The 24,603-nt window shown below is 33.7% G+C and overlaps 2 protein-coding genes across 6 annotated transcripts in view; both read right to left on the reverse strand.

Annotated features, from left to right (window-relative positions):
* Positions 1-19,068, reverse strand: part of Rhp (GTP-Rho-binding protein rhophilin) — a 39,973-nt gene extending 20,905 nt beyond the window's left edge. Inside the window, exons 1-3 of one of the 3 annotated variants that reach the window (XM_074131179.1) lie at positions 18,875-19,068; positions 14,374-14,489; positions 1,862-1,990 (exon numbers count right to left, since the gene is read on the reverse strand). In XM_074131179.1, the coding sequence (XP_073987280.1) occupies positions 1,862-1,990; positions 14,374-14,489; positions 18,875-18,913 (284 nt within the window). In that variant the 5' untranslated portion in view covers positions 18,914-19,068. Of the gene's footprint in view, positions 1-1,861; positions 1,991-14,373; positions 14,490-15,806; positions 15,949-17,699; positions 17,835-18,874 lie in introns of those variants that run through there. The other 2 variants (XM_074131177.1, XM_074131178.1) reach the window with 2 other exon arrangements.
* A 1,257-nt stretch (positions 19,069-20,325) lies between these two features.
* Positions 20,326-23,753, reverse strand: LOC141455790 (proteasome subunit beta type-5-like). Of its 3 annotated transcripts, XM_074131187.1 has the most exons (7): positions 23,739-23,753; positions 23,556-23,638; positions 22,486-22,744; positions 22,234-22,384; positions 21,908-22,149; positions 21,556-21,760; positions 20,326-20,577 (listed from the first exon to the last, which is right to left on the reverse strand). In XM_074131187.1, the coding sequence occupies exons 3-7, from the start codon at positions 22,615-22,617 to the stop codon at positions 20,483-20,485; spliced, it is 825 nt and encodes a 274-aa protein (XP_073987288.1). In that variant the 5' UTR covers positions 22,618-22,744; positions 23,556-23,638; positions 23,739-23,753; the 3' UTR covers positions 20,326-20,482. The 3 variants fall into 3 exon arrangements, with proteins under 3 accessions (XP_073987288.1, XP_073987287.1, XP_073987289.1); XM_074131186.1 differs by lacking the exon at positions 23,739-23,753 and having other exon boundaries at positions 23,556-23,701; XM_074131188.1 differs by lacking the exons at positions 23,556-23,638; positions 23,739-23,753 and adding an exon at positions 23,199-23,299.
* Between the last annotated feature and the right edge of the window lie 850 nt (positions 23,754-24,603).

Genomic DNA, 24,603 nt, shown 5'->3' on the forward strand with positions numbered 1-24,603 from the left:
GTGACGTAGTACTCAGCCAGAGGTCATCGATCTAAATTATCATGTATACCTACCTAAATAAATCGAACAAATAACCCACCCCAATTATCTAGTCGTATGCGGCAAATTTGTATGCAAAGTAGTGATTTATATAATATGTGTAATTTAAAAAAAGAACGCTTCTGGCCGAATTCATAATGTCGCTAGCGACGATTGTGTGCACGATATTCTATTGACTCACTCAGTCACCCATTGACTGTGAAAATTCAACCTTAAAAAAAAAATTCGACACGATTACAAGACTTCCTCTTATAAGCAGGAAGTAAAAGTAATTATAACTAAAACTGGCCGCCACCATTTACGTCTACTTCCGGCTTTCGTGTAGCGTTAATGTTTTTTTATAATTACTTTCTTTTAAACTTTTTTTGTTTTTGTTTTGGTTGGTTTATAAAATTTAGAGCGCAGAGCCTTAAACGGATGTATCCCCTACTCTGCTTTCTTTCGTCTAGGTGAGGGTGTGGCCATTCAGGTTGTTGTGAAGTTGGTGGAAGATATTCAGGAGATCCGGTTGAGTGCGAACTTATTAACGAAAATAATCAAAAAATATTGGACGCTGCTGATATGTGATTGATTTTACATGAACAAAGTCGGCAGTAATGGTCCCAGAATGACGAGAACTAGGTAATCATCTTTTATCTCTAAGCCCTTCCTTCAAATACCTTCTTCTCGCCGAAGTGCCATTAATTCGAATTACCCGGGATTAATGTTACAAAACGAAATTAATGGTTGTAGATCTAAATGTGTACCATTTATGAAAAATCATTGCAGCTGTTTAAGTTCTGTTGACTGAAAGAAATAAACTGTAAAATCCCCATTTCGAAATTTAGAACATTCTCCAATACTTGATCTCACAACTTGTTAGAGTAACAACAAGTTAGGGAGACTTGAATGAACTAAATTTACTATAAAAGAGCATAATCAAAGTGTAAACTCAAATTTCGAAGGCTTAAAAGATGCGCGATACCGTCTTAACGATGTACAAAGTACGTAGAAAGTAAAAACAAATCTTACCACATATTTTGCAGGTAATTTGTTCAACAATGTGTACTATCAATTCACTATTTATAGTGTGTGAAAAAACTAGGAACTATCTATACTATATAGATTTCTTTGTTTAAGTGTTACACAAATAGACGACGGGAAACAAAGAAGGTATTCTCAAGGAAGGAATTAATTAGAACAGATTCTAATAGAGCGCCAACTACAGAGACAATATTGTTTACACTATCGGCCTGTGTTGGTTTTGGACTGGGGAATGATAGGGAGATTATTGGTAATAACTAACTAAAGTGTTTTCATTCATTTTATTTATATAATATGGCGGGGAGCACCAAAATTAATTGTAGCGTAGAGATCGCAATGTGGTGCATGATGAAAACATACTTCTATTCAATTAAAATTCCTTCCATAGTGCATTCCTTAATGAACGTAATATTTCTTAACGTATTACTAAATATGCATAATACGTACTACTCTCTCGAACTTGCTAATTAGAAATATTGCATTATTGACCAATTTTTCTCTTATTTTGCTCAACGGTAAGTTTTGCCTTTCTTTTGATTCACATTTTTGAGATTTCCTCAAAGTAGATTCCTACGAGTTTTTCGATCAGAAAAAGTCCAGAATTAGGCTCCATAAATGATCAAGTTAAAACTATATGGTTTTTATTTACTAAATTTCATAACTTGGAATCAAATGTTGCGAGGAAAACTAAGAATTCTCTGAATACCTATTCGCCCGGAATCTGTAACCTTCACAATTACCAACTTCCGCACAACATTTAATGTTAAAAATAATGATAACGATAAAACTGGGTACTTACCTTTCTCCTTGGTACAATTCAACAGAGCTGTTTAGTTCCGCCAGCTGTTCCCTTAGTAGTTGTAAATTAGAATTTACAAAACTTAGTTCTAGCGCCACTGTTTCTTTTAACTTCCTATTACTGGTGGCTCTGAAATAATTTCATTAAAATTAATTACATAAATTACTAAATAAAGGAGAAAATATTATTATATTTTGGTCAAATTAGATGATTGCTGTGAGCAGATATAAACACAGGCAATCAGCATCTAATGTCCGGAATGGCAGACAAAGAAGCAGTAACCGTCAATTTGCAACCTAATGAATCATCATTCGCGTAATAATTAATGATCTTATTGTTAATTATCTCATTCACAGCAAATATTATGAATTAAGAACAAGAGTACTCGTTTAATTGTTATTTGCTTATTACTTAATTTAACGCAACGTTAAAATGCAACATGGTCCCGATTAGAAACAAATATTGAATTTTCAATTTTTTAAAAATTTAGTTAAAAAGAAACCCTAAAACTACTTTCTCTCATGGCAATGTTCAAAGTTGGGAAAATTTCAGAAATTGTTAAATGACACTATTATTCTACTACAAGTTGTACGAGGGTCGTTTGAAAAGTCCGTGCAAAGTCAGAGAGATAGCACCACTGGCGCGTATCGCGGTTATGTTTAGTTAGTAGCATCTCTTGGAAGAACACACACCAAGTTTCAGCCAGATCGGTCTATTTCTTTGTGTTTGGCATTCGTTTGAATCGAGGAAGTCGAGTGATTTTCAAAAAATGGACGAAAAAGAATTTCGTGTGTTGATTAAACTCTACTTTATGAAAGGCAAAACGCCTCAGGAGACTAAAGAGAAGCTTGATAAACATTATGGTGACTCTGCACCTTCGATTAGAACAGTTTATAAGTGGTTTCAAAATTTTCGGAGTGGCCATATGGGCACAAGTGACGCTGAACGTTCTGGACGCCCTGTTGAGGTTACTACTCCAGAAATCATTGATAAAATCCATGATATGGTGATGGATGACAGAAGAGTGAAGGTGCGTGAGATTGCTAGTGCTGTGGGCATCTCGAATGAACGGGTACATAATATTTTGCATCAACATTTGGAAATGACAAAGCTATCCGCAAGATGGGTGCCGCGATTGCTCACGCTTGACCAAAAACGAAATCGTGTGAAGTGTTGCAAGGACGGTTTGCAGCTGTTCCAGAAGAATCCACAGGACTTTAAGCGTCGTTTCGTCACTGTGGATGAAAGATGGATACATCACTACACTCCTGAGACCAAAGAACAATCTAAACAATGGGTTACCAAGGGGGAATCTGCGCCAAAAAAGGCGAAGACCGTTCGTTCCTTCGGCCGGAAAGATTATGGAGACTATCTTTTGGGATTCGCAAGGAATAATCCTCATCGACTATCTGGAAAAGGGTAAAACTATTACAGGTGCATATTATTCATCGTTATTGGACCGTTTGAAAACCGAGCTGCAAGAAAAACGCCCACGATTGGCCCACAAAAAAGTCCTTTTCCATCACGACAACGCACCAGCTCACACCTCAGCAGTTGTGGTCGCAAAATTAATGGAAATAGGGTTCCACAACTCGTTTCACATCCCCCCTATTCTCCAAACTTGGCTCCCTCGGACTACTATTTGTTCCCCAATATGAAGAAATGGCTGGCGGGAAAAAGATTTTATTCAAACGAGGAGGTGATTGCAGAAACGAATGGCTATTTTTCAGACTTGGACAAATCCTATTATTCGGAAGGGATCAACAAACTAGAGCAGCGTTGGACGAAGTGTATAAGCCTAAAAGGAGACTATGTTGAAAAATAAAAAAGGTTTACCCCAAAAAATTAATTAGTTTTTATTTTTGCACGGACTTTTCAAACGACCCTCGTATAACTACGTACCTGAAACGTAAAAATGAATATTTAAAGAAGCCATTTGGGTTTAAACTCCGCAAAAAAGGGAAAAAATCCTCTTTTTCCATTAATAAAGTGGTAATTTTGGTTTAGAAATTATGGTTCCGTATTCTAGATACTCATTTATAACATTCCTGAGTAATAATTAAGTTTTAGAACCGTAATACTGCTAAAGTAAGACCTAAGACCTTAGAGAGATATACTCTACCCTTCCCCTCACTTAGAACTGCCCTTAATCGAAATCTCCGGGAAAAAGAAATTGTCAAATTAAGGTAGTTTCCAAATCCAGAAAAGTTGCTGGTTTCCAAAATCCGAAAAAAATTCAGCTGAATGGAGGTGCCGCTTTACTGATATGGTTCTCTCTGTTTCCGGTTATTTTCTAGATAGAGATTCAGACTTTTTATTGACTCTTATTTGCACCTGGTGTAAATTTTTTCACAATATTTTTTTCTTGGGATATACTGGGAGAAGTGGGATTCTACACTATCCTCAACAAACAATTCATTTACTTTTAGCCAACTAATAATTAAGGTAAAATTATCAGTAAAAGTATCATATTATTTAAAGAAAATTTGTTGATTATTATATTTTAAGCAAGAATTAGGAGTATTTTATTATTTCCATAATGGCGTAAAAAATAAACTTGGGAGAAAATATATTTAGCAATAACAAGCGAGGTTTCTTTCTGGTTATATCAGATGGTCGGAACTTTCTAAAATTAAATTCCTCAATTTCACTCAACCTAACTGCACTCATTGCATCTTTATTAAGCATTTACCTTTAATATATTTTTCCGTATTTTTAGAATTCAATTTTTTAAGATCTAAAATTGAAACCGGGACAATTTGGTGAAAGTTTGCATCTTTTTCTTGTTTTGTTCTGTTGAGTTTCTTCCTTTTAAATAAATAAAAGTTGGCAAATATATGAGGAACAAGTTTTAGGAAATCATTCTGGAGCATATTTTCACCGGAAGTCGAATCTTATGCATAATAAAAAAAAAGGAAGATACAAACAGGTTATATTCGGCGACCTGTTCAAAACATCTGTGGTAATTTTTTTCGCCAGGTTATAAATTTTAAAATATGTCATTTTGTTGGGTAATTTATTACTTTTAATGTTTTTATACTGAATTTGATTTTCAATTTTGGTTATCCACCGGAAATACATGTTTTTGTTATATCCTGAGCTGGAAATAGTGGTTTTTACTGACATGCATCTGTCTATCGGAGGAGGTGTTCTACGCTATCCAGAGAACATCCGTCAAAAAGTTGTTCACTAGAACTTCAGTGTACATAAAATGTTGGATGTTTGGGACATTGCTGCAATAAAAAAACCTTCAATGGCGGCTAGGGCTAACTAACAACGTTTCACGTTTTGGAAATTACCTTCCACCAAAAAATCTGTTCCTGAAGAAGAACACCAGAATTGTCTGAAACGTTGAAAATTTAAGGAATTTTTTTCTTTTTGACCCTAGCCAAAAGTGAACTTTGTGTTGTAGCTAAACTATTTGGTTGTTTACTAACAGCTGAGAACAGCTTCATTGCAAGATGGACTTTCTTTTGGGATTCGCAAGGAGTAATCCTCATCGACTATCTGGAAAAGGGTAAAACTATTACAGGTGCATATTATTCATCGTTATTGGACCGTTTGAAAACCGAGCTGCAAGAAAAACGCCCACGATTGGCCCACAAAAAAGTCCTTTTCCATCAAGACAACGCACCAGCTCACACCTCAGCAGTTGTGGTCGCAAAATTAATGGAAATAGGGTTCCAACTCGTTTCACATCCCCCCTATTCTCCAGACTTGGCTCCCTCGGACTACTATTTGTTCCCCAATATGAAGAAATGGCTGGCAGGAAAAAGATTTTATTCAAACGAGGAGGTGATTGCAGAAACGAATGGCTATTTTTCAGACTTGGACAAATCCTATTATTCGGAAGGGATCAACAAACTAGAGCAGCGTTGGACGAAGTGTATAAGCCTAAAAGGAGACTATGTTGAAAAATAAAAAAGGTTTACCCCAAAAAATTAAGTAGTTTTTATTTTTGCACGGACTTTTCAAACGACCCTCGTACACTAACTAATACACTGCTGATATCCCCTAACATTCCAACCAGGTTATTCATGCTTATGCCGGCAATAAACGCAATCGTGTCCTCCCAAAATGAACCTGTAATTTCTCAATGTTTCCTCTAAACCCATTTCCGATTACACTAGTCCTGATTAACAAAATCCTGGATTAAAAATCAATCCCCCAAAGTATTGTATTTATCTAAAACAAAAAAGATCTGCGGTAAACCGCAGTCAGCCTACACAACAACACCCCCATGTGACAGACAGAACTCGTTCGTTATATAGGCATGTTCTTGCACAATAAAAGTGACTTCCATCAACAGATATTTCTTATTCCTTGTCAGACTCCTAGAGAACCGCTCCAAACTCATTCTATTTTTACAAAAGATACAGTAATTCACTGCAACTCTCTGGATTTAAGAACTAGCACTTTCCGGAACCACAGAACATACCAACCTAAACAGAATACAAAAATCCTCCGACTTACAATAATCCAAATACCTTACCACGTCTCTATTGCTACGCTCCACTCAGATCTGAAGATTAATATTGTCCAAGGCCTACCAGAATCCTGACGTAATAGAATCTACAGTATACTTTATTTTTCAAACTAATTCTCTGGTCTAAAACATTCCTCAAATGGGCCATCGATGGCTCCGCGATTTTTAGAGATGAGTTTACGAAAGTAAGGTCAAGTCCCCGGGTGCTGGATAATATCGTCCGATTTTATCCGTTGTAGCACTTTCATCATCTTGAGAGGTTATAGATTACTACATCAGTTTGGAGTAGAGAATTCGACTCTATTTTTCCGACGGATCAACAACGTAACTGACCTTTAATTGAAACGTAGGAGTATATCAAATCGATAACCAAGATCGATAATTATCAGTCGATAATCATTAATTATGTTGGGTGGATTTTGTTTGAAAAGTCTGAATCAGTCTTCACAACTTGACTTTTATTGTTCTTCCACTTACAAAGCCCGACGTTTTTCTTAGTGAATGCGAATGGAAACATTTGTGCAAGTTTATGGCAGAGCTGGAAAGACAGCGCCACCTAACAATTTGGTACCCCGTCATAAATTGAATTGTGATGGCAACTACAACCTCACCACTTGTGTAACATTATGGTTAAAACGTATTTGTCTTTAACTGTTAAGAAGAGAATTTAATAATTAGAGAAAGTGGCGTTTAAAACAGATTAGGAGGGGTCTCTTAAAGAAATTCAATTTTCTAATTCATTACTATGATAACTTCTTGGCCAGGGAGAACTGAACTAGAGGAACCACTTTTAGGATGTGAGGTAAATTAGTTTGGGGCTACGAGAACAGGACCTGAAGTGGAGGAATGTTATTTAACGTAATAGTTTTATGAGGCACTTGTCACGAATGGGGTTGATGTAACTCTGACTCTAACTATGGATTCCTTCACGCTAACGCCATATTGCCAATATCTCCTTTTGTATTGGCAGTTTGGTCCAAATTCCATTCTTCTACACATCCTAACAATTATCTCCGCAATATCTATCTTCTCCATAACACACTGGCTGTCCTACATACTGTACTTGTGTCCCCCACCTCAACACCCTCCTTACTATCTAACAGAACAACCTCCTTCAATTCTTTGTTGTTTTATCTAATAAAATTAGAAAATTTAACTAATCTCTCTTTAATGGGTAGATGTCTAGTCTGGAACACACATATTGCTTTCTATTATGGCTATTTTTCTAATAAAATTTCTTGGTACTATTTTTTACGGAAAAATCACAAACTTGATTCAGTAAAGGGGCACTTCCGCTCTACCGAATCACTTCAAATTTAGGAAATGGCCACTCATTACACGTGTAATGGCTGGACTCGGGAAATCTTAACCTACCTCTCGTCCAGAACTGCCTAATACATATAGAATAGAAATTATACGTAGATATAATGTGTACAATAAGCGGGAAATAGCCAAGCTTTGAAAAAAAAAAAAATCGGAAAAAACGAGGAAAATGGAGGCAGAAAAGTCTCACGTCCGGCCTAAGAGGATTTCGAACTTAGCCAGAGATCTTATCTTAAGGAGCAGTATAAACAAAATAGGATACCATATTCCTGGGATTTTTCATTTTGAAGATATCCTGTTAAAGCATTCAATAAACATCAAGTTGGGTTGCGAATGTTCACAACAACTTTAGAAATGGTCAAAATCCTCTCTCTCCCTCAGATCTAAGATCTAAAAGGTGGAAGACGAAAGCCTACTTGATAGTTTTAAGTTGAAACACATCTTTATCAGAGAAATTACTCCGGTATGAAACTTTAGTAGTATAAATATTTGCTTAGAATCCTGCATAAATGTATAGTCGTGTGAAATGTTCAAATTTTTAGATCTCATATTTTGGGGAAAAAACCCCTTTTTTCCTGGGGCAAGCGACATGATAAATCCAAACTAAATCATTTTCTTACAAAACAGTAATGACGATTTATCGATAGGCCTACGTATATCTCTGTAGACGAGTATAATGTTTGATTTCCGATATTTTGCAAAAAAATCGCTCTTCCAGGAGAGAATAGGATTATTTGTGTAGTGGTTATGAGTGTGGACTATTGTGTTCCTAGCACTAGTACCGCCATTTGCTAATTTTCTGTTAATATTCAAGAAAATTAATATTAATAAAACACGCTATTTTTTTTTTTTTTTGGCGCATCGACTGCTGAGGTCATTAGCGCCCCTAATCATTTTAGTCTTATCTCTTCTTTTATCCACTAGAGCTGGGTAAACACGCTATTAGTTTGCATTACTTAAAGCCTGTTAAAATTTTCTCCTTCAAAGCTGGAATGGAGAACTAGTTGCCCAATGCTGTGCTCCAATGGACATGATTTTGAACAAATACCAAAATTTTTATCTCAAATATTGGTAATTTTGTGTTACAAAACGGGACATTTCACATGTTACAGCCCAATAAATACCAAATACCTAAATCAAAGAAGGTTAATTTGGTTAAAAGATAAATGACAGATATAGATTCCAGGTCTGCAGTATATATAAGACGGACTAATAATTATTCGCATTCCACGCTTCGTTTCAATATCTAATTCCAATATTGCAGCAGCTGTAGAAGGTCCGTTTTGGTTATGGAAGGTGAGGAAGGAAACGTGGCTGGTAAACAAAGAGTAATGCAATCTGGTTACGTACGATTTATTTTATTTTCTGTATTTAGAGTTGTATATATTATGGTAGCACATTCTTGTAAAGCTTTACCCTTAATTCCGGTATTTTTTCCTAATGATAATATAAATGGAATTCCCACTATTCAGCGACGTATTTGTGCTTCTGCGAGAATTTCAAATCAGCTATTTGAGCACAATCGTGGCACTGACTTCCTCTTAACAGATTTAGTCTATTAGTTTATTTTTATTACCAAACTCAGGTTAAACTAATTCAACGTCCAGTTCAATTCAATTTAAGAGAACCACTTTTACCTGCTGTACATTGGAACAACCCTAACGATTTCTAACTTCCTCTGCTACTGCAAGATGGGTAACAGCATCAGCTGTTATGTAGGTAGTATCTCATGTAGTTCGCTGTTTTGCTTAGGAGGTACAGCGAAGCCCAATTAAGATAATGTCGCACTCGGTGAATCGTTTTTTTCTTTAGTGCTCCTTTTTGAGGAGTAAAAATGGATTTCAAAAAATAATCTGGGTATAAACACGATGTTCCAAAGCATTAATGGATATCGAGTTTTTCTCAAGGGGAATGTTGGCTAAGGGACAAAACAAACTGCAAGCAAATAAACAAAAAACATCTTAAAAAATACGTAACGTCTTAGTATACGTCTTGGAAATCCAAATTCAACGAATAAATGTGTTACTGCCAGTGTACTGCTAGGAGCGAGTTAGTTATAGACATCAACTTTTCTTACATTCTTTACGACGGTGTGGTACAGATTCCACATCAGAAACAGTTCCCTCAATTTTCTCTTTAAGCAAAACTTACGAACTGATTTTTTTTCTCCAGAGAGCCATATTAACCAGTTACGAATTGAAAATGCGTTTATTTAAGAATAGGATTTATTATTGTCAATTTCCCGCACTTAGAATCTGCACATAGGAGACTTCTGTGCGTACTTACGGGGGACGTACGCCTATTTCATTGGTAAATAGCGAGGGACAGCCTAGAAAAGCCCTGCCATGGCTGCAATATTAACATAAGTAATAAGTTTGTTTGGCTTCCCATAAAAGTCATTGTGTTCTATGTAAAGCTACATTTTGAACCAACTAATTTTTAGTAAGAACTCCAGGTTTGTAGAAAACTGTAGTAAGAGAAAGACGTGGGTGTGTTCACACCAGATGTTTCTAAAACATATTAGCTCTAAAATGGGCTGTTTGTGGGCATCTGAGTTTTATCCCTGTTAGAAATTGAAGCTGTGAGCTGATTCAGTTTGTTTCTGCCAAGGACTCTTCACCATATCTGGATTACTATATAATTTAAGAGGTAAACTGTAACACGACCAAGTAGTCTCTCCATATTTAATCAAGGTTTTCTTTATTATTAGAGCCTCGCACGAAGTTAGAGAGATTTTTATCATTTTATGTTTTCTACTTTATGTTAATAAATTTTTGCCTTTATTTCAACTATAATTCAAAAAGACGGAAAACAAAATTACTGTTTAACTGGCAGATTTTTATTGTTTTTTTAAACAAAAATATTGTTTACAGTCTAAAAAAGGATTGTAAGACAAAGCTTCTCTATTCGTTGACATCAACTATAACGGCAACAATAAAGCTCTGAAATTTATAGATGTCAGCTGTTATAGTGGATATATTTAATTGCTAAAAAGTATGGTTTAATTGTATCAAAAATTACTAATTTTTGTATCCCCTGCCCAAAAAGGAATTGAAAAATAAGTCATGAACTATAGTTCGTTAAAATATTTTGTTCACAGTACACTTGTGTCTCGGAGGTGTTAATGGTGATGGAGAAGATGTGTATGATAATGATATGCGGTCAGTACACCTAATGATTATCCAGGCCCTGGAAGGAGGAGGAAGTTAACACTGGCTGTGATCGGAGCTGGCCGGAAGTTTCCTAATAAGTTGTAAAGTAAGCCTCTTTGTTATTAAATAATGGCTGCCTGTACGTTGTAACACAAATATTGGACACTTCTAGACACCAGATTAAGATGAGTGCATAATGCAGTTCGAAAACATGTGCTGATTAAATTCTGAACTTTCTATTTATTGGATTAAATCTTCTTCTTTATTTAAAAAGAAAGAAATTGACAATTCTATAGTACTAGATCCGTAGTGTTTTCAGTAATAGAGCACTTTTTAAAAGGAAAGCTCCTCTTAAATTTCAAGTCTATAAAATGAGTATTTATACACCTAGCAAGAAGAATTAAGAGCTTCATTGATTTACGAGAAAATCGCGAAAAACTGAAAAGATAAATATTCAAGAAACTCCCAATTTTTGTAAATGTCATTCTCTTTAAATCCGGAAATTCAGATGAGATTTCCTTATCTAGATCTAGAGCAACCAAAAGCATCGTTAGATCGCAATGTGTTTCTAATATCCCTAGTCTTTGTAAATGACATAACTTCACCCAAACTGATACTTTACCAGATTGTTGACAATTTGAGAAAGATCAGTTTTCAAGACTTGACATCCGGCAAACCAAATTGAAAAACATTAAAGAAGAAGAAGGATACGATTAACTAGTGGAACAAATCTGCTAGAAAAATATTACTAGAAACGCAGGAATTGCGACCCTTTACGTAATTTCAACTTTTTTTTCCTTTAAATAAGAGGATAACTTCACCAGTTGGACAAACTAGATGAGAACGTATCTTTGGCACAAAAAAGCGGTCATTTTCGAAAGCAAGGCTCAGCCTCATTAGGTTCGAATTGCACGTCTTAAATACACTTTAAGATTCATGAAGGTTACAGTTAACAGTACCAAAGTTCCCTTATATACGTTTAGTGTTTAGTTGTGGCGTAACCAAAGATCACCAAAACCCTAGTAGGTGGGTAATCTAGTATCCCTTCTTGTACCACTTCCATAGAACCCTCTAAAAACTAATAGATAAACTATTTAAACAATTTAAATGGATATCTTTCAAAACAATGTTATCTTTTTTTTTATCAAAAGATACTACAACTTTAATGCATCTTACATGTTGATGGTAGTACAGGTTAACTTTTACCTGTACAAAGTATTAAGAACGCCATTCTGAGGGAGGTCAGTGATATCTTACTTAGAGGTAATTTAAAGATTCTTCTATTACATGACACTAAGGCATTTCAAAATTTAAAAGGTTAAATCTTTTACTTCAGTTCATTACGAAATGTTTATAGTCTTCTTATTTATTGTAAGTTAGTTTACATCGTAACTCCCTAGGTAGTGGTAAGGTACATGATGCTGAATTAGAAGTTCACTTACAACTTTTCTCCACCTGTAGAAACTTACGGTTGTATCAACTTAACAGGAAATAAGCAAAAATATTTTCTCTTTAATTAATTCCAAATGCTGTTCTGAAATTACTGATTCTTGCGCTTGTAAGATACCCACAAGGAACTAAAATATCTGTAGTTAAGATTTACGAACATATATATTAAGTATATAATGTATGAATCCATAGCCTCCTTAAATTCTTTCTCAGTTCGGACGATGGTTCATTACGAACAGCGTTTCAACTTCGGCAGTGATAATATCCAATAGGGAGTTGCGTTCACTTTAGGAACTATCGGGACCTAGAGACCGCTATCCTCTTTCATTGTGAACTCCTGAGAACTCCTGGGAATGCCTTAGCGAAATTCACGACTTGGGTATCTGATGTATAATATCCAAACAGTTGGTCTGCCAGGGCATATTGTCGTGGAGAGGATGAGATGGCCGCCACCCTGGTTAAGGTAAGGTGACAAGACCCCATTTATAGAGTTTAAAACCTCTCCGTGGGGTGAGCGATAGATTTCTTCAGTAGGTAGAAGCAGGTGAACATCTGACTGGGTTGGTAATTTAACAGAAAATTATCTGATGCGTGCTTTGACCTAGTTGACCGTTTATCTCATGATGCATTGTCTACTCACGAGGTTCTGGAAATGCAAATTCACCCGCAGATTCTGAGGGGAGATGAAGGATGTAATGCCGTTATCCAAAAGAAAAATTCAGATGCCAAACAAGAAATTCAAAGGTCAACACTCGTTAACATTTATTCAACACTGAAAGCGAATCGTACTCTAGGATCTTGGGACTTTTTTTGGTTATCTGAAATTTGAGAGGAAAGACTTTGAGGAAACTTGACTGGCACCAGTAAGAGGGGCACTGTAGAACTTGAGAGGTTGTAGAGCGCTGGCTCGTCTCCCAAAAAGATAGTACTTAAATACGAGTATGTGCCTTGCGTAATGTCTAGTCTAAAGCTAGTTATCTTTTTTTTTCTTTTTTGATGTATTTAAAAAAATAAAATAAATAAATGAGGAACCAACCTATTTATGAGATCGATGTGGCAGGCTCATTACCGAATAATAAAGAATTAATATTCTATGTAATAATACATTGAGAGATAGACATAATAAGGTATGGAAATAATGGAAGTAAAGTTGATAAAGGCATACAGTTAACGTATTTGTTTTCTTTTACAGGTAACTAAAAGTGAGTCCCGAACTTTAATCAAAGGAATCCCATTATAAGAGAAAAAGTGCAGTGTTGCGTAAGAAGAAGATAGCCTCGCACAGGAAGTAGGAATCCTCTTTTTTTTTTGTTTACATCCTGTTTGACAATTCTATCACAAGTTGTATCACCTCAACTTTCAAGCAAGCAATTTTTCTAGTATAAATTCACAAGTTACTGTTTCAGGTTTTGTTTTAAATGTGCTTAAAAAAAAAAAAAAATTGTTAGTAATTAATTCATTATTAATTCTTGAATAATGTAGTTGGGCCTGAACCGCTTGATAATATCATTGTTTTTATGGTTTCTAATCATTTTCTGCTTTTAAGTCTATCTGACGTTGATTCATCGGTAAAGACTTCTACTTTGTTTTTGTCACACACTACTCTTGCTGACTCAGCAACCGGTCAAAAACAATAAAAACTCCCCGGCTATGATAGATAAAACCAAAGAAATTTGGTTAACTCATTCGTGTAGGCAAATTCGAAACTTTCTTCAAAGCAAAAGTCTGCTTCCCCCAAAAAAATTAAATTTCTCTGAAAAAAAAACCTTAATCTATTTTGCGACAATATCGTGCTAATCAAAAAATCAAATTTGAATTTTGTATTGTGAGTTATTATAACCGGCACTAGCATAGAGGTCTATTTTCCTTAAAAAATAATATGATTTTAACAGATAAAAGTAGAAAATCTCAATTTCTAAAGTGATTGATTATCTCTGGACTGTAATCGATTTCACCTCAACATTATTACCATGACAACCTCCAAACAACTGGTACTTATGTTAACGATAACACTTATTACTGTAGATTTGCGAATACTTTTATTTGCTACATAAAAATAGTTATTTCTTTGCTGAATGTACATAAAAGAAAATAAAACTTACTTGAATAAATTTTCGGCGCCAGCTCTCAGTCTTAATTCTTTGTTGATTTCTTGATTCAGTTTTGATCGTTTGTTCTGTAGTTTACCACGACATGTTGCCACTCTTGGATCTGATCCCTGAAACAGTTGTGGAATGGAGTTAACTAAATTAAAACACTTGAATAAATGTACAAAAAGTTGCCACTCCAAAATCAAAGCTCAAATTTTCTCTTCCTAGGAGCTTCTTACAGCTCACTGTCCGGTGATGGACAGTGTTGTCTGTAACGAGAGAACACTGTCTGGAGGCCGGCAGTGCACTGAAAAAAGCTCCGGGCGCTAATAACTAGTAAAAAATAGTATCCAATTCTAAAATAATTTGGAGTTAAGGCATATATTTTAAAATTAAAAGGGATCAAGGAGACCCTATTCCATATGTGTTTATTGGTTCGAAAATGGATGTACGGCCGAGGCTTGAGCTTTTTGGGAGAAGAATAATAAAATTACACTGCTTTTGGTATTAGAAAACATGTTGGCCGAAGTATAATATTTTCTGGCAAAACTTATCTTGCCACCATTTTAGTTACATAAACAAACTAATCTCCTGATGAAGACCACAGAAAGAAATAGAAATCACTTCGGGCATAGCTCTAGAAAATCTACTTCACGATCCGAGGAAGACTGTGATTTTTTTGGGGGGCTATTACGACCAGAAAGTTATGAAGCTTTTACAAAGCAAACTGCAAACGTTAACAGGTTTCTCCAAGAGGCTTTGTAGACCTGGAGGAAACATAAAGATTAAGGATCTAGAATTTGATAGCTTCTGAAGGAAGATTGCCCCTCTAAATAGATGCATCTAAAATATCACATGTTTTGAGCGGATTACGATGCAAGTGAATCATTCAGAAGAGATTTAGAGTGTGGAGATTAAATTAGAAAAGGTATCTTTGCAAGAACTTTTCAGATCTTTGGATTCCTTGGGAGAAATAGTAGAGGGTAGTGCGGGGGCTCGAAAAGGAGGGGAAGCAAAATAGATCTCAAAATTAGTCCATTACTACCTATGCTCCCAGAGAAGAATAACTCGTCTGAGTATTCCATTAGGAAAATCTGTAGGAAAGTAAACACATCATTATCAATCTTATTATTTTTATTTATATCCCATAATGTTTCTTTAATAAGCAGCAATTATGGTTATTTATTAATCTCCAAATACAGGTAATTTTCCTGAAGACTTAAAACTTCATATTTGTTATTGTAATTTCCCTATTATATTAATTCCATTGTTTGGTTCTTTTCATTAAAAGGACTTTATTACTGATCTTAAAAGTTCTAAATTAGATATATCTATATTTGAAAAGAACCAAAAGAATATTAAGACAATAAAATTCCAAAGGTTTGGTGGACTCAATTTGAATTAGTTTAAACCCTTAACCTATAAATCTTGGGAAGATTATTTACCTTAGCTTGAGCTCTGTTATGAGCCCTGAGTACAGCAGCTTGGGCCATCATATGTTCTTTAATGTTTATTTTTAATTATAAAAAGAATTCAAAAAGGAAAAATTCAAGTACTTCAAAAAAAAAATACACAAATATTCACAGAAAACACACAACCAAACAAAGTTTCACCATAACTGAACTAAACAAAAATTTAAATAAAAAAAAATTAAGAAAGACACAGACAAACCAACTAGCTAAGACTCTGCGCAACACTTAAGAAATAACTGTTTCCCACAGGTACAAGCATAACACAAGAACTTGGTTACTATCCCCGCCATTAATGAATAAAAAACATCTCTCTTCTCCTACCTGTCCAGGATATCTCCACTGGGCCATACTATCTCACTCACTCTATCAACAAACACAAGCGATGGGGATATTTTATAGCATTTGCTACTTTCCCAGTTCATACTGCCTTGGCAACACTGACTACTAACGAACTAAATAAATAAAATACTTCAAGAGACTTTAATGACATAGGTATCTGTTCTGTTGTTTTCTAGTTTGTGTATTATATTAAATAAAAAGTTCAATTGCTTTCTGGATTTTTATGTTAATTTAGAAAACAAATATTTGTCAGTAGGCAGTGTTTCTACATTAGACATCAACTTTTGAAAACTAGGTTAAGAGCCCATCTAAACTTGCACGAATGCCAGACATAATTTGAATATGATAACCAACTAGAATAGATTTCCTATTTTTCGTTGCCCACGTTCCTTCTTTTAAACAACGATTTAAGTTAATTCTTTTGGTAAGTACCTTTAGAAAGAAAGAATTCTGATTTCCCACATTTAAGTTAAATATAGCACGAAATATATTCGCGATATATCATGACTAATAATTATTTATTAGTAATAGTATAGTATTTAACGATTATAATTTGCTGTAGGGTTCGGTTATTAAAGTTAACCTTCTACAACAACAATTTCAAAATTTAAATCATGTATAAAAATTATAGTTCTATAAAAAATTAAAAAAAGGTTAATAAATAAGTAGTATCATAGACAAATTGATTGTAAAAAGCAATAAAATAATAATAATAAAGTAAAAAGTTAGAAATCCCTATCTAAAAGTGGCGAAAAAGCAAGTTTCGTATCAGTAGAACATAATACGGAAGGAGCTCCTTGTACAAACACGGTGAAAAGGTGTGGCAGGTTAAATAGGAAATAATAACCAATCAGAAAGCTGTACGGCCAGTCTTCATTTTTTACGGTAAGCAATATAAGGGATTGGTTGAACTTAAAAGTGGGCAACATGGAGTCGATCAGTCATTCAGCAATCTGATTGGCTAACGTTTACTCCTATTTCTCCCTAACCTTTTCCAGTAGATTTTACTGCGAGCTCCTACACCATTATCTTCTACTGATATAAAACTTGCGTTTTTTCCGTACTTTTAAACTGAATTTTGTGGTAATCACAAATTTCTCTGGATTTAATGGTTTTTAACTTTTATTTGCTTCCACAGTAACACATTTTGACTTTTTAAAAATATTTATTATATTTTAATTTATGTACAATTTTTTTATGAATGAGTAGTAATATTTAGGTTTTAAAGTAATTCAATTGATGAAAATTGCGGCTAATCGGTGCAGGACTTAACAGAAATTGCAGTTATAAATTTCCTATGCACTCTTCAATTTTATCATCATTATTTGGACGTTCACATTGTGCTAAAAACAGAGGCAATCTTCCGAGCTAATGCAGTCAAGAAACATGGTTTTGGAACACTAAAACAACGCCTTTGGAAGCTGGGATTTATTCTCCGAGCAATTTGAGATACTGTTCTCATCATAATTTTTTTTAGGTACTTATCTATAATAATAATAATAGAATGTATAAAAATTAGGTACATACATTTATTAGACAGGTGACCAAATGATTATTGTCTCCAATGACTTTATTATGTTCGAAGTAGATGGTAGGGTTTAGGCCGATTAGAATTCTAGATATGTACATCATCACAAACCAATAACAACACACTGCTACAACAGCACTATCACTATCCTAAACAGTCTATTCTCTCAAATTAACACTCGGTAAAAATTTGTTAAAAAAAAAACAAAATATATATATTAACGCTTAATATATTTGTAATCTAAAGGATATTGAATCTTGCAACATAGAGGACGGACTGTGTATAACTGAGAGCTAACCTTGGGAGTTGTGCGCACACAAACACACATATATGAAGGTGAACTAACTATGTATTAGTATAACGTTATGTCGTGAGAAAATTTGGCCAGTAATTTCCATGATTATTATAACAAGTTGCGAGCACCTGCTGGCCTCCACTAGCTCTCATATTACGCTAATCAGAAGGCCTCCTCCGTTTGTATAACCACTTCGTTATGTTCTATCTCGCTCTTTCTGCAGGCTAATTGTTATTAGATGAGAAGATTTTTTTCTCTTGGTTACTGAACTACGGTATCCCAGGATTTAGGAGAATTAATGTCAGTACGAACTGTTCGTTCTAATTATGTTTTTCATCTTTTTGCTTAAAAATATCTTATGCGAACCCTCGCATGACTTTCTCTTAACGAAGTTATTGGTAATTAAATTTTCTTGAAATCCTTTATTTAAAAAATAAATATATAAAGGAGATTTTAGCACAATGCATGTTCACCTTAACCCTTAGCTTCTTTAGCCTGGTACTTTTTCTTCCAAACTCTCATGTTTTATGTAATTCCTGATATTCAACGAATTACACTTTCTTTAGTCTCAATGAATTCTACATTCATTGCTATTATATTATAAAAATGTATAATTAAACCGGAAATACTAATAATAATCTCTCATACGACTTTTCTCCCAAAAATTCTCCAAGGAGAACACATTTACTTCGGACTATCTGCAATTTCAGCATTTTAACAGCGTATTATGTAATATGATTTAAGATTATTGAGGTGGTTAGGGAAGCCCGAATACATACTGCTCCCCAGAGCCCTTCTAGAATTTTCACTAATAATAGTTTTCAGCTAAACTGATGTCCGCTTAAATTTGTAATAGAAATAATTAAATTATAAACTTACTCTTTTAAAAATGAAATTATCTTCATCATCATCATCCATTTCTTCTTTTACACAAATTTATAAAATACATTATAACAAAGAATAAATTAGATTCAAAGGAAATTATTAACAAAATCAAGAAATTATTGAAAAATTCCAGAGAAAAATTGAAAGCAGTTCTATTACTGTAGTGTAGTTGCTCTGGCTACGAAAAAACTGATCTCATTGTATATTGTCTAATATGGAGAAGAACGGTGGTTGTGATACATTGGAAATGAAACACAATACAATGGACCAGTCCGGTGTTTAACGGAAACTTTTATTCGTGCCGCCCAAACAATAGAGCACTGACTCTATTATAATATTATGAGAACAAAAACCAACTAGCCACTTGTGACAATAGTACGATTTTTTTTTTCCAAAATATGAAGTTACAATTAATTCATTTTATGGTTCGTTTTAATGCTTAAATTTTGGTTCATTTCAGTAAGAGTATTAGCAAAAAGAAGAGACAATATAATGACCGAAAATTCAGAAGAGTGTTCAATAAATGTAAATTGAAACTATTATTAATCAAGACTATTTTTTTCCTTTTTCAATACAAAGAACATCAAGAAACTGTGCAGATTAATTTTACATTAAAGAGAATTGTTAAGAACAACACAAAAAGAAAAACAATTTCATGTAAAGAGCAGTTGTGTTAAAAAGTTTACTTGGTAAAAATTTACTTGAAGATGCAAGAACTCATGTTTAAAAACTTAATATACAGCATTCTCATGCTATCTAGCGACGAAACATGGAACTACTCTTCCATTGCCGTTAGGTAAGTGCTGGAGAATTATCTTAGTGTTCATTTCTGTTCTCTAAATATTTACGAGCTCAAGTTTTCTTTACACTGAGTTGTTAGTTCTAATAAATTTTAAATTTTTAAATGGATTCTCTTATGCTTGTGTTATAATGGTACTAACTACAATAGGATGAAAAAATAATTGCCATTTCAGTCGAGTAAAATTTATTTTGCCGAGCTTTCGACCTAGCGACTAGGTCATCTTCAGGGCTAGTTTACAAAGTAATATTTTTACATTACTGGGTTGGTGTGTCTTCTTTCTTGTCTGTTCATGGACTCATGAAGGCAGAAGACACACAACCCTGAAATGTAGAATATTACTTTCTAAACTAACCCTGAAGATGACCTAGTCCCTAGGTCGAAAGCTCGGCAAAATAAATTTTACTCGACTGAAATGGCAATTATTTTTTCATCCTATTGGAACTATGAATCAGTCACAAAAAAAAATGAACAACAGGTACTAACTATATTAACCTATATATTAAAAAATTTGTTTTATATCATAAAACAAGAATATGTTCATCTGCCTATTAAGATAAACATAATTGAAGTAAAATATTATTTTTTTAATCTACCTACATTCTAAGCAGCTAATCAGGGCAATTATTAAAAAAATACACATACATATTAGGAATAATAAATTTATTAAAGTGAAATGCAAATAATTGAGTATAATAATAAAGTATTAAAAAAAAAATTATTCACGTGTTACTTGCTTCTTACATAATTCCTTACTTCCTTTACATAAATTATATACTTAATTATTTCAATTTGTTTTGTCACTATTTAGAGCGTTTTTCGTCTTTATACTTGTAATGCAGTTCCATACAATCTTGAACTGATATGCATTCCCATCCGCTCTCTTTCATATGGTATACTGGAAACAGAAATGAATGTTAACTTTAAAATATTAAATTTTCATAATTATAATTTTAAAACTTTTTAGTAATGCTTTCTGTGCTAAGGTGTAAGTAATGTGCTTCATTATCGAAGTTATTATTTCTTGTGTACATTGAGGCTTAAAAGTGTAGCTAAAATTATAGAGTTTAAAGAAAATTCTATAACTGGAATAAGCTTTAAACGCAATGGTTTACACACTCAAAAATGGCTCTTGGTTTTCGAAATACGTGCGCATAAGATCTATTACCTTCTAGAAAAATTCATTTGGGGATACTTCTGGCGTAGGAGGTGGGGCAGACTACCGTAGGATACACTTGTGGTGTAGTGTAATTTTTCAAACTTTCTAATGTAGCAAGAATTGGTGATGGTTCAAATATTTAAAGTTCATAGGAAAAATGCGAGTTAGAATCAAGAGAATAGTAGAAAGGGAAAGTCATATGAGTTTTCAAACCAGACGTTTTAAAAATATGTTTCATTCAACACAATGTTATTTCTAGTTCTATTAAGAGAATATAATTAATTCGTCCAGCAAATACCTACCTGGTTATCATTTAATAAGTGATAACGTCGGAATTGGAAACAGAAAATTCTTGATCGAGAAGTTATTGTGAGTATTCGAAAAAGGTACAATGAAACCGTAAAAAGTAGGAAATACCTATGTTGCTGGCGCTCAGCCCATTCCGAGCCCTGGCCTCCGCAAAGAATATTTGCTAACCTACTCTATCCGGAGCACACCAATTGCTATTGCATCCCGGTCACGCCATCTCGAACTGGTCAAGCCATCTACAAGTCTAAAGTACGTATTAATGGAAATATGAATTATTGCACATAATATGAATCGAAGACGTAGATTTATCGATGTGGCCTGAGAATTCGGTTTCTGCTAATCACAACCTATTAATAGGACTAATCGCCTCTGCCACTATGAATAGTGATGTTTCATTTAAAAATTTACCTCTGATCAGTCCACCAGAATATGAATCTCTGAAAGTGGCGTGATAAATAGATCTCCTAGCTAGTTCATAGGCTTCCTCGTCAGTCAAATCTGGTCTATATCCAGCATCCAGCACACCATAAGCATAAACTGAACCAGAACCTACAGAGAATACATTACCCTTAGTTCTAGATCCTTCAGAATCTACATAGTATAGTGCTGGTCCCTGAAGCAAAATGTTTGAAATTAAATAAGTATAATGAATAAGATAATAAGTATAATAATGATGTTCTCAATAATCAAAAAGCTTTAGATCTATAATATTAGAAAATTTCTTATAAGTTCTTATAGGCAAACCTAAACAGACACTAACTCTTTTATCCCATCCACATATCATCATGCCCATGGACAACCCCATATCTTTATAAGAATATGCCATATTTGACATGAGTTTACTAGCTGCAGCTGTAGATATCCTTTCCTTGTTCCTTAGTTCGTACATTCTACACTGCTTGGCCAATACTCTGTCCCAGTAAACACAATCTGCAGCACCACCAGCCATTGTTCCCAATAAATATTTATTAATTTCCACAATTTTCTTCATCGACTGGGAGCCTAACAGTTAATTAAGAATATTATGTACATTGAAAATACAGTTTCATTATATTTCTTTAAAAGGATATAAACGGCAGACTTTACCAATGTATTTTCCTCCAGTTGAACGAGAATCAACAGCGAGAACTACACCACGATCGTAAACAAAACCTAAGGTAGTTGTTCCATGATCAAATTTTATTTTAATTTCTCTACCATTTTGATCGGTTGTAAAATTTACATTGCTTGAACGAGGCTAAGACAAATAAATATTTTGTTAGAACTGCTTGAAATTTCAGATACTACACTACATTTATAGCAATTACTCAAAAAACAAATCTGGAAAAAATAACTTACATTTGCAAGCGGCGGTGGAGCTAAACACATCTCATTTTTGAAATTATAAACCTCAAACTCTTTTGGATCAACTTTATGTGAAAAGGATTTCACGAAATTTTCATTAAAGCCTAATAAACCTTCTAAGGCCATTTTTTAAAACAAATAAGTATGTATGGTTATACTTGAAGCTAGCACACTCACAATGACTCTTCGAACCTTTTATAACAGTGTTTACAGGTATCAGTGTTTAAAACAAGTCAAGCTATTTACCATCGATCTACAAGAGAAATTTATTAATTATTTTTGTTTGAATATGAATTTGTAAGTAAATTAATAATATTTACATTAATAAATTCTTTACAAATATTTTGATAAAAATTTTTGAGAATACATTTCAGTCCCCCCCTCGAACTAAACTTTTTTTAAAGAAGAAAATGTGAATACAGTTGAAAATTTTATTTTACTCATATTTGATCCCTTCATCCAGCTTTTATCGAGTATCTTGTTTTGTATAGTTCTCATTTCCACTCAACTAATACAATAAGAGTATGATTAAAGTGTGTTAAGGGATACGCTGGCGTCTGAGGGACCGAGGAGATGAATATTGTGGCGAAAGAAAGATTAATTCGAGCTTTACTTATCCTGTTTCTTGTGTGGGAGATACAGGCAAAATCTAAGAGATGTTTGATACAATTGCAGCAGGATTGAAAAAAGAATAAAGAGAGTAATACCGATGTAAATGTACCGATTTACAGCAATTAATTCCAACCACATCTTATTTGTGTTTGGTTAGATAGGCAGAGCTGTCACTGTCACTGGATTTAATCGAGAACTCAGTACAGTCTGCAGACAGTGTCACACAAGGCTTAAGAACAAAGTCCAATTCTGATTAGTTTTTTTCAGATATAAACATTCAAAGTGTTAGTTTTATGGGAAAGTTATTGCTTATAAATTTTAATTTAAAAAATTGTTTTCATTAACTCTTAGTAAAGGAACTAATGTATGGTTTACTGAGCTTGCATTTAAAAAGAAAGTTATAAACATGCAGAGAAAAATAAAATAAAATGTTTGAAGAAAAAAGTACTTACTGCAATTTTTCTAATTAATAAACACCTTCACTGGCCTGAAAACAGGATTGTATTCATATGACAGTAAATAACAACAAAACAAACTGAAAATAACAATACATATTAAAAATATAAACCACATTAGCAAACAATTATTTAACCTGCAATTATCTAACCCACAATGTAAAGATTGTAAATATTTACTAGGTTCAGATGAAATATTATTTATCTTGCTACAATAACCACTAGGGTGAAGGTTTAGCTAAATGATACATTAAAACATTATTAAATAATTCAAGTGAATTAAAACTCTTTTTTTTTTATTCTAATTTGATAGTAGAACGTTAAAAAAAATGTTTTCAAAACTTTTAAAATACATATATGGTTCAAAAACTACTTCCGAATCTTGCCGCCAGGGAGCAGGCATTTTCGCAAACACCCAGAAAAACCCCTAAAGTGGTCAAAATTGAATCTTTGTATCAGGGGGAAAGAAACATAAAGGAGCTCCAAAGTAGTTATTTTGCTTACGTCAAAAATCTGAAATGTATCCTACTCGCACTGTTATAATTTCTTTCTAGTTGTTTGTGTTGACATCTTCTGCATATTAAAACTAAAGCAAAATCCACCTTTACTGTGTGTTTCCCATGTATAAATTTGCTTTCGGTAGAGAAATCTTGAAAGTTTTGTCTTGTCGACGTTAATCAAGATTTTAAAGTGTTAATGAGTCTTACTTAAGTTTATCTTTTCTTAAACTCAAGTCTTCAAAATATAAATCTGTGTTTGTTTCTCATCATGCGTATCAATATCTAAATTCTTGTTTTCTTGTGAAACAGTATTAAAATATGTTTTCCTTTACTTACAAGTGATTAGTTATTTCATTGCAAAATTAAAGAATTAATATAACTACATCATAGATTTGAGTACATTAGCCATTTCAACAGGTATTTTGCCGCCACTCCATTCATTTCCCTTAAATTCTTCATTAAAAATCTTTGTAAAATTTGTATTAAAATGGATTTAACTTTTTGCGAATTCTCAAATGATATCATTTACCGGCTAGGACTAAGAG

The sequence above is a fragment of the Rhodnius prolixus genome, unplaced genomic scaffold, assembly GCF_049639745.1.
Source record: "Rhodnius prolixus isolate KJV_2025 unplaced genomic scaffold, Rpr scaffold_4, whole genome shotgun sequence".
NCBI lineage: Eukaryota > Metazoa > Arthropoda > Insecta > Hemiptera > Reduviidae > Rhodnius > Rhodnius prolixus.

Coding starts and splice junctions, on each gene's coding strand:
- LOC141455790 (XM_074131187.1), bottom strand. CDS start 22,617: ATGGCCTTAGAAGGTTTATTAGGCTTTAATGAAAATTTCGTGAAATCC. Junction 22,150..22,233: donor AACTGGAGGAAAATACATTG/GTAAAGTCTGCC, acceptor ATTAACTGTTAG/GCTCCCAGTCGATGAAGAAA. Junction 20,578..21,555: donor TTCTGGTGGACTGATCAGAG/GTAAATTTTTAA, acceptor TTCTGTTTCCAG/TATACCATATGAAAGAGAGC.